The 15308-nt window shown below is 36.5% G+C and overlaps 1 protein-coding gene and 1 long non-coding RNA gene across 3 annotated transcripts in view; one reads left to right on the top strand and one right to left on the bottom strand.

Annotated features, from left to right (window-relative positions):
* The window catches only part of NSMCE2 (NSE2 (MMS21) homolog, SMC5-SMC6 complex SUMO ligase), a 237632-nt gene that overhangs the window by 70725 nt on the left and 151599 nt on the right, over window positions 1–15308 (top strand). For both annotated transcript variants that reach the window (XM_074265779.1, XM_074265787.1), the window contains one exon: window positions 9094–9250. In XM_074265779.1, coding sequence (XP_074121880.1) covers window positions 9094–9250 — 157 coding nt within the window. The remainder of the gene's footprint in view (window positions 1–9093; window positions 9251–15308) is intronic.
* LOC141541567 (uncharacterized) lies at window positions 13631–14937 on the bottom strand. Its single transcript, XR_012481838.1, has 2 exons — window positions 14857–14937; window positions 13631–13742 (listed from the first exon to the last, which is right to left on the bottom strand). It is a non-coding gene; the product is annotated as an uncharacterized LOC141541567 (long non-coding RNA).

The following is a 15308-nucleotide window of genomic DNA, read 5'->3' as shown; positions in this document are numbered from 1 at the left end:
GAGGATTGAGTAAAATTAACACAAATTTTTGTGTTATAAAAGCCTAATAAAATAGGCTTTTATCTATACCAGTAGAGGGAGTTCCTACATCATTGAAATAATGAATTCATCAAACTATTGAAATAGTTCTTTATTTCCAGGATGACATGGAAACTATGATCTATGATATCCCAAATTATTTTTAATATGAGCATAAACGTGTGAGTACTCCCCTTCTGATCCCCCACCCAAGTAAAAAGTCTCTCTAAACAGTTAACAGAATCAGAAGCTTCTTTAGGTCTTTTTTTTTTCTGATAAATTTGTTTATTTGCTTCTTGAGGTCTTTAACTCATTTGGAGTCCTAAGTGATCTGCAGGACATTCAATCAAGAGTAAAATTACTTTTGTTCTTTAGGATTTCACTAGTAGTCTTTTAAGATATAAACAGAGAAAAAATGAAATTCTTGAAAAGGAATGAAAAAAAAAAAAGGAAACACTATTTTGTAGCACTGATATAGATAAGACACTTGGTTGAATAATTTCCATGCAGTCATTTTTAAATTAATTTTTATAATTATAACATTTTTTTGACAGTACATAAGCATAGGCAATTTTTTTTTTTTTTAAACAACATTATCCCTTGTACTCACTTCTGTTCCGAATTTTTCCCCTCCTTCCCTCCACCTCCTCCCCTAGATGGCAGGCATTCCCATACATATTAAATATCTTACAGTGTATCCTAGGTACAATATATATGTGCAGAACCGAATTTTTTTGTTGTTGTTGTTGCAAAGGAAGAATTGTATTCGGAAGGTACATGCAGTCATTTTGATAGTGAGACTACATTAAGTTTTCTCCAAACAACATAAGTCTTTCTCAAATTTCCTCTATATATTTGGTTCATATTCTTTACAAGAGCCCTTTCTGATGCCAAGGAATAAAAAAGAATCATGCAGAATTACTCATAAATCTGAATATTAGGATTACTAACCATATTTCATGTAGACTAGTACTTCTTTAGAAATTAACAAAGGTTGGTATATAAAACAAAGGAAAAAAAAAAAGCCAACATCTTCTCACTCAGTTCTAGGGGATTGAAGTGTATGTGAAGATAGATGTTGGTGTCTTTCACTGACAGATTGCTAGTGAATATTGGTTTCAACTATTTCAACCATTAATTGTTTACCATGCACCGGGCAATGTGTTGAGCATTAGGAGATATAAAGAAAAATGAAAAACAGCCTTTGCCCTCAGAGAACTTACAATTTAATGGAGGAGACATGTAGGTCTCCTCTACATGTAGACAATGAGATACATGAAAAAATATATATATGGAATACATGAAAGTAATCTGCAGTAGCAACTGGTAGTGTGTGTGTGGGGGGCGTGGAAAGACTTTTTAAATTAGGCTGCATATAGAGATCTGGGAATCATCTGCCTGGAGGTAATTGAAAAAAAATTTGTATTGAATCAGAATTTTTACTTTTCTTTTACCAACTGTAGCCTGACAGCTTTAAATTTTGTTGGTCACCAGGATGGGGGAAAACAAACTAAATAAGGAAAAAGGGAATTTTGATTTTATTGGCACTTTTATTTTTTGTTTGTCCAGATTACATTTTTCCTTTGTTTATAATCCCAGAATTGTGCATACAACATTGTAGGATACTTTGAAATACTATTTAAAAAAAACCCACTTTTGTCTTCTTTTGGTATCTCAAGTAAGACATCAGTCTTTTAAAGACCTAAAATGATTCCAAAGCCTCTTTATCTAACCTATTCAGATGTTTAATAACTGGATTCCAACAAATAGTTTTAAAGTAAGTTTTAACAAACTTACTTAAAATGAATAAAAACATTTACTACATGAATGCTATTGTGCTAAATACTGGAGATACAAACACAAATATGAAGCATCTTCACTCTGATGTGGGAGTGGACAACACATAGAGGGAAATTATGTTTATAGAAGAGTGATTTGAGTACAGTTTCAGAGCCAGAAATGGAAAGAATTGAGGAGGGAAAAAACTAGATGGAAAGTGGCTAGAATGAAAATGAGAATTTCCTGTTCCCAGACTGCTGGGAATTTAGATGGCTTAGCTCCTCCCAGGTCTGAACTCTGGAATTTGGGTTTGGAGAGTGAACTAGTAGCAAGAGGAGGTTGGAAAATTGTTAAAAGGAAGAAAGATGTCAAGAAACAAAAGAATAAATCACAGAATCCAAATCAGTATTAGGAGTACATTAAAAGTCATTTTATTTAACTTCCTTATTTTAGAGATAAACTGCAGCCTAGAAAGGCTAACTTGCCAAAAGTCATACAATGAATCACTAAGATGATGTAGATGACAATGTTCTTATTGGTGACTTTGGGCAAGTTATTTAGGATTTCTCAGTCCGATTTCCTACTTGGGTGGGATAGAAAGAAAATATCTTATTTATCTGCTTTGATTATCTTTTATGAAAAGAACTATATTGTATTTTAATTAAATAAAAGTAGAAATTACAGAAAAAAGGCAGAAGGTAATCAGAAGTGTGTAATATAGAAACTGACAGTCTTTTTATTGTCTTAATATCAATTAACTCTAACTGAGCAGATAAATCTACCTCTAGAGTCTTCCATTATACAGGACTATAGAAAGCATAGACTTAGCAAGAAGCCTTTTTAGGGATAAAGGATTCACCCACTAAGCCCCAGAAGATGACCCAGCATTTAGTACAAGGCTGGAACATAGTTGTTTAGTTGTTTAACAAATGTTTACGGATTGATTATTAATTCACGAAGCACTTAGTATTGTTCAGTATGAAAAAGAAAATAGACATGGATATAATAATGGTCCTTAAGTAGATGAAAAATTTCTACATAGGGTAACTAATTGCTATCTATTGAAGTAACATTTAAAATGGCAGTATTTACAATTTAGGTTAGAGCCTTCTGACAAAGATGCTAATATGAAAGATTCTAACCAAGCTCAGCTTCCCTAAAATTACCCCAGCAAGAAATTTTTAAAAGGCATTTTAAAGTAACATATTTTTAATAAAAGTAAAGTAAAGTTTTAATACAACCTAAGAGAAATAAGTGAGGCTCTTTCTAATAGGGAGTAAGAGAGATACCACTCTACTGTGTACTGTTCTCTTAGGCTGGTGTCTTCCTGCTTGTAAGAGACCCAGCATACCTGCATGGGATTCTATTGAGTTCTAGTCCCCTAGGCTGTCCTCTACCTCCTTGCAGAGGTCCCTTCCTGCTTACCAGGAACAAAGCCAGGGAGACACATTTATTCTTAATCTTTACAAGTATCTCCTGGCCTGACCTGCCTTCAGGGACATTACTTCTCATCACTGAGTCCCTAGAGATGTTATAAACCAATGGTCCTCAAATTTTTTAAATAGGGGGCCAGTTCACTGTCCCTCAGACTGTTGGAGGGCCGGACTATAGTAAAAACAAAAACTATGAACAAATCCCTATGCACGCTACATATATCTGATTTTGAAGTGAAGAAACAAAATGGGAACAAATACAATATTTAAAATGAAGTAAAGTTAAATCAACAAACTTACCAGTATTTCAATGGGAACTATGGACCTGCTTTTGGCTAATGAGGTGGTTAATGTCTGGTTCCACATTTGTCACTGCTAGTCGTAACAAGGGATGCAAGTGTGCATCCATTAGTCTTGATCTGGTTGGAGATTTCAAATGTTTCATTCTAGGAAAAGTCTGTTCACAGACATAAGTGCTGCCAAAGATAGTTGTCATTTTGAGTGCATGGTTCCTGAGATGAGGGGAGAGATGCATAGAAATTATGAAGGCTGCTTGACTTGAATGCGTCTTTCAGAGAGTCAAAATTCTGCAGTTCAGCCAGTTCCATTTGGTAAATTGTATCCACATTTTCAATGTCAATAGAAAATGGTTGCAGAAAAGCTGTATGTCCTGTTCATGGAGATGAAGCTCTTTAAATCTAAATTGGAACTCCTTTTGCAATTTTTCCAATGAATCCACACATGTTTTGTTTGGGAATGCAATCAGCAGTTTTTCTGCTAACAGATTTTGAGTTGTGGGGAGAGGACAGAAGTTTTCCTCCTTCACTTGTTTGATGAGGAGGCCTAATTTTACTTTAAATGCTTTGACATGTGATTGCATATCACAGATGAGCTTCCCCTTTCCTTGAAGTTGCATATTGAAGTTGTTGAGTAGCTCTGTTACATCTGTCAGAAAGGCAAGTTGTCATTTCCATTCTGCATCATTGAGCTCTGGTGCTTCTTTGTTTTTTGAAAGCAGAAAAGTTGTCATCTGTGGAAGTAAGTAATAGAATCGTTTCAAAACTCTCCCTTGACTCAGCCAATGGACTTCTGTGTGATATAGAACATCTTCATACTCAACATTTAGCTCAGACAGAAATTCCTGAAATTGTCTGTGATTTATTGCATTAGCTCTAGATACAAGATACCACAATTTTCATTACAGATTCCCACTTCAGTGATTTACTGTTAGGTTCTTACTAGGTGCTAAGTCAGTACTTAATAAATCGGTACTTAACAATTCTCTAGCTCAGAGTTCACACCTTTAGTTCAAACCTTTAAAGAGAGTTTATACCTTTAAAAGGAGCAAGTTCATTGGTTGTAAGTAGTTCCCTGGATTACCCACAAGCCCATTCTCTGGGAGGATAAAAAGAGGCAACAAAGAATCTGGATTTCGTGAAGGACAAGACTTCCCAGGAGAACTTCAGGAAAGATAGAGGAGATTCAGAACCAGGATTCAGGAAGAAAAGAATGCGAGATTCTACCTTTGCTCTGGCTAGAGGCTCCAGAAGCCTCCCAAGAAACCTGCTCACAGAGGAAAAGATTTTACAGAAAAGAAACCTCCTGCCAAAGAAGGATTATAATTGAGAGACAACAGGGACATTATTTTGGCGCCCACAACATGGGGCAAAGACTTTTGCTTATCCTGACTAGGAATGATTCTGAGCCCTTCAGGGAGCTAGCTTGGACTTGACAATTTACTATACAGGGCTTGTTGGTGCATGAGGCAGTGTATGGCTATTGGATGAGAATGGTTATGTTTGTCCATCTCTTGGTTAACGTGAGCAATTACTCCTTTCTTAGACCCCACCATGCTAGGGGCACCATCACTTGTCACGCTGGCTAGTTTAGCCCAGTGCAGCTCCAAACCATTCATAGTTTGGCAAACCTTTTCATAGATATCCTCTCCTGTAGTTGTTCCTTTGATGCTTTGCAGTGAAGCAAGCTCTTCTATGACTTCAAAATAATCATTCGTCCCATGAATAAAAATTAGAAGTTGTGCAGATTCACGAACATCATTGATTTCTTCAAGTGCCAAGGAAAAATATGAAATATTTTTTGTGGAGTTTTGCAAATGCTGATGCAGATTGTCCCCCATTTCTTCATTCCTCCGTGTAATTGTAGGTCCTGAAAGATTCACTGTACTAAATAAATCAGCCTTCTATGGACACATCTCTTTGGCAACAGAAAGAAGGCATTCTTGAACAAATTCTCCTTCCACGAAGGGTCTGCCAGTGCGTGCTATTAGCTTGGCAACTTGAAAACTTGCTCGTAGTGATAAAATATTTAGCTGCTTCAGCTTCACAAAAATACTTTGCTGAGTTGTCAATGTATTTTTCAGTTTTAATATTTTATCTTTTCTCACTTCTCCAACCAAACAATCATATTTATCTTTATGTTGAGTTTCATAGTGTCCACGCAAATTATATTATTTGAACACAGACACTATATTCTGGCATATCAGACATATAGTTCTTTCCTTGTACTGCATGAAAAAGTAATCATAAGTCCACTATTCTTTGAATATCCTACACTCCAAGTCAACTTTTCTTTTTCTTGGCATCATTATTTCTAAGGGATTCCAAACTGCTATTAGTAAAATACATATATATATATATACACAGTGCTACAAAAACAATATACCACCAATAACTTTGCCCACACAGAGACATACAGACTGCAATGCCCAACTCCCTCCAAGCTGCCTCTGGGCTGTGATGCCGCCGTTTCCCGCACTCTCTCTCCCGCTTCAGACCTTCCCTGCACACGAGGCACCGCCTAGGCTGCCCTCCCAAGTGCCCTGGCTTCCTCTGAATCCTGGGATCAATTCTCATGCTCCAGCGCTGCATGATCGAATGTGCTGCACTAGGAATTTATAATAATCGCAGGAAAGACTGTGCATATGTGTATATAACTGCATGATATATTGTATACACAGAATGAGCTTCAGTGACAAATCGTACATTGGGGTTTCTGGGGGAGGTCCTCATGTGACTTGAAGCTGCACAAGTGTATGGGGACCTTAAGAATCTGGAGGGGGATGAAGCAGTACAGCAGCTCTGCACCCCCTCATACTCAGGATAAGTGGGGGCCACTAAGGTCAGACCCCCAGTGATTATAAGGTGATGACACATGTTAGCAATATTCCATCTCATTAGGAAACTACAGAACATACACACAATGATAAAACTGATGACCACAGCAGCCAGACATGAGGTCACTATGGATACAGGGCCACGGCCTGGTACCAGGAGCCTCACTCTGGGCCACAATAGCAGTCAGTGCCACAACATGCGCTGGAGAGGAAGCCGTTACATTGTCATTGCAGCATAATGACAATGATAGTCAAGCTGGGACTTGTAGTACTAACTGTCACTATACCTGCATACCAGACACAGCCCATATATTCCCCTGCAGCAGCCGTGACATGCGCAGCATGCTCTGTACATCCCTCATGCCTGTCTGTTGTGATGGCTTCCGTTCCTTTACAAGGTCACAGGTGGTCAGTTCTCCTCTTCTGCATCTCTCTCCCTTCCCCACACCAAACACCCGGCCTGGGAACTCTTCTCACCTCGGTATCGCCTCACATTCTGTCTCTGCCGCCTCAGCCCAGTGCCGGAAGTGTGCATTGTTAATACTAGTTTAGGTCGAACGTTATTTCTGGTCTGATCTTGCCATAACCCGGGGACCCGCATGAACATCCTCAGTGGGCCGCATCTGGCCCTGCGGGCCGTAGTTTGAGGACCCCTGTTATAAACCTTTCTAAACTCATTTGGTCATCAAGAAACTCCCACCTCATCATATTTTATATCATCATTATATATCATCATATTTTTATCCTGAATCCCTGGTTGTCATTTCACAAACCTTTTGTTGCCCTTATTACCCACTTACCAACCCATTATCCCCTCAAGATGAGGTGCTCTAAAACTATCCACCCCATCCATTATAGTCTTTGGAAAATATGCTCAGTAATTAATAAAGTTCCTTTCATCTCAAATCTTTTCCTTTCCTACCCCTTTCATCTTTTGATTCTCACTGCCTCCCTCCCTGTGACAACCTCCCTGGCCAGCTTTTCCAACACTAGTTGCAGTTTCACTTATTTTCAATTTGTTGCTCAAGGAGGTAATTTGGAATGCTTCTTTTTCCTCATTGCTATTTCCGTCTCCATCACTTCATCAATTTCTTCTTTCAGGTTCATTCATTCCATATTCATTCCATATCTACCATCTAATCAAAATTCTTGAAGCTGTCATCTATACTCTTTAAAATATTCCTCTTTCCTCAGGTTTGGTTCATGGCTCTCACTTCTCAATTCTTGCCCTTATATTCTAACCACCCCCCATAAATGCTCACTTTAGTGTTTACAAACTCAGAAATTCCTTTTTCTGTTGTCATGTCACCTCACTTTATGTCTTGAAACTAAATCCTATTTTCCATCCTTGCCTCGACCACAGACCAGGCCATCCCGCTTGTACTGACTACACTCTTGTTCCTTCCTAACCTTGACGCTTTAGTGAAACAGCCAACTCTACAGTGTCTTCTTCCCTTGACTCCCTTGTTTCCTTATTGTTTCTAGTTGTACTATGCCAAGTCTTAGCCTGGTATAATTTCCCCCATCTGCTGCTTTTGTTCCTACTCGTGCTGCTGAATGAAGCTGGAGAAAATCACAAAACCCTGGATCCAGTCACTGCCAATGTGTTTATATCATCCAGGGCCTTCACTGGCTGACAATTCTTTTACATTTCCTTAACTGACTCACTATCCCATGCCTTGGAGTAACTCTTCCTTAAACTTTCCATAGCTCTCTTTCTTGCTACCTTCTCAGCAAGAACTGTGCTTCATTTTACTAAAAAAAAGTGAGGCCTTTCACCAAGACTTTTCTCTTCTTCCCTCCTCCTCTACTCACATATCCCCAATGCCTTCACCCTCCACCATAACCAGTCTGTTGCTAAGCCCTATCAGTTTCATACCTTTGCAACATCTTTTAAGTATATTCTATTCTGTTCCCTTACCACTCTAGTACAGATCCTTATCACCTCAAACTTAGACAATCTGTTGCAACAAACTTCTCTCCACTCCAGAATATCTCCTATCCAGCTACATCTGAACTTTCTCCTTTCCCCGATAAATTTCAGTGGCTTCCTGTCACCTCCAAGATCAAATGTAAAATCTTCCATTTGGTACTCAAGTCCCTTCATAATCTGCTCTTCCCCTACTTTCCAGTCTTCTTATACTTTCCTTTCCCTAATTTCCACATATGCTGCAGTCCAGTGCCCTCCTCATTGTCTGTCCTACATGATTGAGATTTTCTTCTCTACTTTTCCACCTTCTTTCAGTTCCTTGTTTAGAAGTCTTACCTTCTACCAGAAACCTTTCTTGATCTCTCTTGTTTTTACTGCTCTCCCTCTGGTAATTGTTTAAATTTGATATGGATAGTTTGTTTGTACATAGTAATTTACATGTTGTCTCTCCTATTAGAATAAGAACTCCTCAAGAGCAGGTCATTTATAATTGTCTTTTACCTTTCTGCATATCCTTAATGAGCTCAGCACCGCATCTGACTCCTGATAATCTCTCAAATGTTTATTGATTGATTGATGAGGTAGATATTTATGGAGTCTAAGAAGATAGCTATTAAAACCAGAAATCCTTATTCTTAAATCTGTGAATCAAACTAAAGTGGTTTTATTTGTTTGTTTTTTGTTTTTTTGTTTTTTTAAGAATGAATGGACTTAGTTTCCATAAATGCGTTTTCTAAGTAATAGGGTATTTCAGTTCTGGTTATTTAACAAAATGTGTCACCGTCTTCTTTTTTTTTCAGGTAAAAGACAAAAATTACCGAAATGTAACACCAAATCTGAAAGCATTAGCTGAAGAGAAATTAGTGGCTTTGAAAAGTAACAACAAAGAAGATGACTTGAAAAAAGACCACAGATTTGTGGAGTTTCGCAAACAGCTGAGAGATGTGAAAAAGCAATGTAAGTGTTTTGAAGTTATTTTATTAACTTTTCAGTACAAAACTGTACTTTGAAATTGTATTTACTATGCAGATTTATAATCAAGAGAATATGCTCAGTATTATCAGTCTCAGTTGACAGAATTTGTAAATCTCTGTGACTTTATGAGACTACTTACTCAATTTACTGATTTCTTTTGTAATATTTATCTTTTTTTCTTTCCTCCCTATACAATTGGGGTCAAGTGACTTGCTTAGAGTCACACAGGTAGGAAGTGTTAAGAATCTGAGGGTAGATTTGAACTCAAGTCCTCCAGACTTCAGGGCTGGTGCTCTGTCCACTGCACCACCCAGCTGCCTTTACTGATGTCTTTTGAACCAATTCTTTTACTGTATTTTTTTGGTTTGTTCTTTCTTTTATTTCAGATCAGTTTATTGATATCTAAAAAAAAAGCAAAATAAAAAAAATAAAAAAAAAACCACAATAATTTCTTGCTTTTTTCCATTCCAGTTTCTGAGTAGTAAGTAGTAAGTCAATAAACATTTTTTAATAGCTAGCACTACTTATCTAAGTATTGGAGATACAAAGAAAGGTGAAAAACAGTCTCTGCTCTCAAAGCACTTATGTTTGAATGGGTTGGAAAATATAGAAATAGGTATGTACATGAGAGCTATATTCAGAGTAAATGGAAGGTAAACCTCAGAAGGAATCATGTGGTGAGAGGGAAGAGGGAATCCAGAATGGTATCCTACATAAGGGGGAAGGTGTCTAAGCTGCATCTTGAAGGATGTGGACTGATGTAGTTAGATATTAGGGTATATGAAAGAATGGAAGGTGTAAGAAGTCTGGAAAGGGAGCATGAAACCAAGTTATTAAATGCCAAACAGAGAAGTTATAGGGAGCTACTGAAGAAAAAAAATCACTTTGGCATTTGGGTGGAAAATGAATTGGAGCCAAGTAGTTAGTCAACAAACATTTATTGAACATTTATTTTATGCCAGGTGTGTGTTAAGCCCAGATTACTATGTGTTGAACACTGTGCTTAGCTACGATACAAGAACCAGCAAAAAGAAAAACAGTTCCTGCTCTCAAGGAGCTTACATTGTCAATGGGAAGACAGCCTAAAAATGAGGCTCTGAAGTGGGAAGTAGGGGCTATCTAGAGGTTGCTAAGTTCAGAGAATGAAGCATGACTAAAATGAATTCTTTTTCTCTCCTCCCCACCAATGGAGGCTCTAGGAAGGGGGAGAAGGATCCCATAGATGCAGGGTTAGGCAGCTGAGTCATGATGGAATAGTTAGGAGAATCAAGGAAGTTGGAAGAATTCAGGAGTGTGGAGACACTTGAAAAAGGAAGACTATTTAGAACATTTGCAGTAGGCTAGGCAAAAGGTAATGCTCTAGAACTAAGATGGAGAAAGGGTACTGGTTTGCTGTAGAGAGAATTTCTTTCCGTGGAGTTCCATAAATCAATGAAATCATTAGTTCTATTTCTGTCCTCTTCATTGAAGCTTCACTCCCTCCTCAATAATGGTATGTACATATATAAATCTCTTTACGGGTTATAGGTGAAGCAAGTCTTTTTCTTTTTCTATTTTATTTTTATATTGCAAAAAAGAGTGCTGATGCATAATGTTAAGCAAAGATTGACCATGTCTTTATTTGTACTTTGTGATATGATTTCATATTTTGAAACGGACTTTTACATATAAGCATTTTTATTGTACCAATGCTGAGATCTTAAAAAAGCATTAGGGAAGCTCTTGTCCATTTAACAAAGAACTTAAGTTTCATAATTTCAAATATTTTGCAATTTTAAAGAAACCTTTGCTTTAACTTTAAATTTATGTGACAAGCATTTTTCAACTGTACATTCTTAAATTTAGTTTCTATTCATTGTTACAATATTCTATAATCTATTACTCCCAGATGGTCAATGTTATTGTAATTCAATTGTGGTTCTTAAATGTGCTAGGGAATTTGCCTTTTTCCTGTTTATAAAGATAATGTGTTTTACTTCAAGGGCCAAGGCATTTAGTTTTACTTAGTGATTTTCAGATGCTATGTAATATAAACTGAAGGTTGGATTATCTGAAAATTGGAATTTCTTATCATTCCCTTCATTGCTTGCTTTTTAAAAAAAATTTATTATACTTTTTATTTACAACATATATGCATGGGTAATTTTTCAGCATTGACAATTGCAAAACTTTTTGTTTCAGTTTTTCCCCTTCTTCCCCCCACTTCCTCCCCCAAATGTCAGGTAGACCAATACATGTTAAATATGTTAAAGTATATATTAAATACAATATGTGTATACATATCCATACAGTTATTTTGCTGCACAGGAAGAATTGGACTTTGAAATAGTGTACAATTATCTTGTGAAGGAAATAAAAAATGCAGGCAGACAAAAATAGAGGGATTGGGAATTCTATGTAGTGGTTCATAGTCATCTCCTAGAGTTCTTTTGCTTTGTGTAGCTGGTTCAATTCATTGCTGTTCTATTGGAACTGATTTGCTTCATTTCATCGTTGATGAAGGCCATGTCCATCAGAGTTGATCATCATATAGTATTGTTGTTGAAGTATACAATGATCTCTTGCCTCTGCTCATTTCACTCAGCATCAGTTCATGTAAGTCTCTCCAGGCCTTTCTGAAATCATCTGTTGGTCATTTCTTACGGAACAATAATATTTCATAACATTCATATACTATAACTTATTCAGCCATTCTCCAATTGATGGGCATCCACTCAGTTTCCAGTTTCTGGCCACCACAAAGAGGGCTGAAATAGACTAGTTGACCAGTGGAATAGGTTAGGTCCAAAGCACAAAATAATTAATAACTTTAATAATCTAGTGTTTGACAAACCCAAGGACCCCAGCTTTTGGGATAAGAACTCAATGTTTGACAAAAACTGCTGGGAAAATTGGAAATTAATATGGCAGAAACTAGGCATTGACCCACACTTAACACCATACACCAAACTCAGGTCAAAATGGGTTCATGACCTAAGCGTAGAGAATGAGATTATAAATAAATTAGAGGAATATAGGATAGTTTACCTCTCAGACCTGTGGAAGAGGAATGAATTTATGTCCAAAGAAGAACTAAAGATTATTATTGATCACAAAGTAGAAAACTTTGATTATATCAAATTGAAAAGTTTTTGTACAAACAAAACTAATGCAGATAAGATTAGAAGGAAAGCAATAAACTGGAAAAACATTTTTACAGTCAAAGGTTCTGATAAAGGCCTCATTTCCACTGACTCTAATTTATAAGAAATCAAGGCATTTTCCAATTGATAAATGGTCAAAGAATATGAACAGACAATTCTCAGATGAAGAAATTGAAACTATTTCTAGCCATATGAAAAGATGCTCCAAGTCACTATTAATCAGAGAAATGCAAATTAAGACAACTCTGAGATACCACTAACACATCTGTCAGATTGGCTAGAATGACAGGGAAAGATAATGCACAATGTTGGAGGGGATGTGGGAAAACAGGGACACTGATACATTGTTGGTGGAGTTGTGAAAGAATCCGGCCATTCTGGAGAGCAATTTGGAACTATGCTCAAAAAGTTACCAAACTGTGCATACCCTTTGACCCAGCAGTGCTACTACTGGGCTTATATCCCAAAGAGATACTAAAGAAGGGAAAGGGACCTGTATGTGCCAAAATGTTTGTGGCAGCCCTCTTTGTGGTGGCCAGAAACTGGAAACTATGTGGATGCCCTTCAATTGGAGATTGGCTGAATAAATTGTGGTATATGAATATTATGGAATATTATTGTTCTGTAAGAAATGACCAACAGGATGATTTCAGAAAGGCCTGGAGAGATTTATATGAACTGATGCTGAGTGAAATGAGTAGGACCAGGAGATCGTTGTATACTTTAACAACAATACTATATGATGATCAATTCTGATGGACGTGGCCATTTTCAACAATGAGGTGAACCAAGTCAGTTCCAATAGAGCAGTAATGAACTGAACCAGCTACACCCAGCAAAAGAACTCTGGGAGATGACTATGAACCACTACATAGAATTCCCAATATCTCTAATTTTGTCTGCCTGCATTTTTTATTTCCCTCACAGGTAATTGTACACTATTTCAAAGTCCGATTCTTTTTGGACAGCAAAACAACTGTTTGGTCATATATACATATATTGTATTTAATTTATACTTTAACATATTTTACATGTATTGGTCAACCTGGCATCTGGGGGTAAGGAGGGGAAAAATTAAAACAAAAGATTTGGCAATTGTCAGTGTTGTAAAATTACCCATGCATATATTTGGTAAATAAAAACTATTAAAAAAATAAAGTATGTGGAACATGTAGGCAATACCCCTAATTTCATGAATTTTTACTCCAAGGGCTCCATCTTCTTTTTCTGTTCTTCCTTCTCTTTATTTTGTGTTCTCCAACCATCTTTTCCCCTTTTTTTCTTCCTCACTATCTCTGCTTACTTTTTCCTCCTTTTCCTTCTCCTTCCTCCTTTTTAAAAAGAGAAAAAATTTTAAGTTATGTAAACGAAGGGAAGCGCTTTTCAGTTCTGCAGGCAATGAGAATCTCTAACTGATTAACAAGCAAAACAGTATTATTCTTTTAGAGTCCTATCTAGCATATATTTAGATTATTTAAACTTATTTAAAAAATTTTAAAATTGTAATGAAGTTTTCTTTAGCACAGACTACTTTCTTCTTCTTTTTTAAAAATTCAGTAGTATTTATTTTTCCAATTACATGTAAAGCTAGTTTTCAGAATTCATTTTTGTAAGATTTTCTGTTGCAAATTTTTTTTTCTCCCTCCATTCCTTACCTTCTGCCTCCTCAAGACAACAAGCAATCTGATGTAGGTTATACATATATATCATGTTAAACACATTTCCATATTAGTAATTTTATGAAAGAAAAATCAGAACAAAAAGGAAAAATTGTGAGAAAGAAAAAGCAAACAGAGAAAAGGTGAAAATAATATGCTTCTGCCCAGGATCTTCAGTCTCTAGAAGTGTCTCTCTCTCTTTTCTTCTCTCTCTGGATACAAATGGCATTTTCATCCCAAGTCTATTGGAAGTGTGTTGGATCAATGTATTGCTGGAAAGAGCCAAATCTATAATAGTTGATCATTATATAATCTTGCTATTATTTTGTACAATGTTCTCCTGGTTCTGCTCACTTCTCTCAGAATCAGTTCATATCAATCTTTTCAGGCTTTTCTGAAATCAGCTTGCTCATCATTTCTTATAGAACAATAATATTCCATTACTTTCTTATACCATAACTTAATCAGCCATTCCCCAAATAATGGGCATCAATCATTTTCTAATTCTTTGCTACCACAAAAAGAGCTGCTATAAACATTTTTGCACATGTGGGTCCTTTTCCCTCTTTTGTTATCTCTTTAGGGTATAGACCCAATAGTGATATTGCTGGATTAAAGGATATATACAATTGTGCAAAGTCCTTTGGGCATAGTTCCATATTGCTCTCCAGAATGACTATATCACCTTCACAACTCCAACAATGCATTAATGTCCCAGTGTTCCCACATCCCCTCCAACATTCATCATTAGCTTTTCCTGTTATCTTAGCCAATCAATATCAGTCACCTTTTATGAAGTCTAGTCCTTTATTTTTTATGTAAATTGATTGTTGATTTCCATTAGCAGGAAAAACTTTCATTTCTATAATACATTGAAGATATAACTCCCTCTTAATCAGCATTTTCTTTCTGAAGGTGTCAGTCTTCCAGTTATTGATGTTCCATGATCTGGCAGAAAACAAGTTAAATGTATAAAAAGTTTAGGAAACAAAATACATGAAGAAAAGACTGAAGCTTTAAAATTAACATAGTTTAATGGAAAGAACAATGTCTCAGAACTCTTAAGATTATAGTTATAGAGCCATTAGAAACCTGAGATATCCATTTGTAAGTTTTTCATTTTATGAAAATGAGAAAACTGAGGCCTGTGGAAGGGAAGAGATTTTCCCAAGATTTTCCCAAGATCAAGAAAGATTGTAATTGAAGTCCTTGAATTCCAGATTCAGTGCATTTTCCACT

This window comes from Sminthopsis crassicaudata, chromosome 1 (genome assembly GCF_048593235.1).
Source record: "Sminthopsis crassicaudata isolate SCR6 chromosome 1, ASM4859323v1, whole genome shotgun sequence".
NCBI lineage: Eukaryota > Metazoa > Chordata > Mammalia > Dasyuromorphia > Dasyuridae > Sminthopsis > Sminthopsis crassicaudata.
The sequence above is the reverse complement of the archived record's forward strand: the minus strand, read 5'-3'. Positions and strand labels throughout refer to the sequence as shown.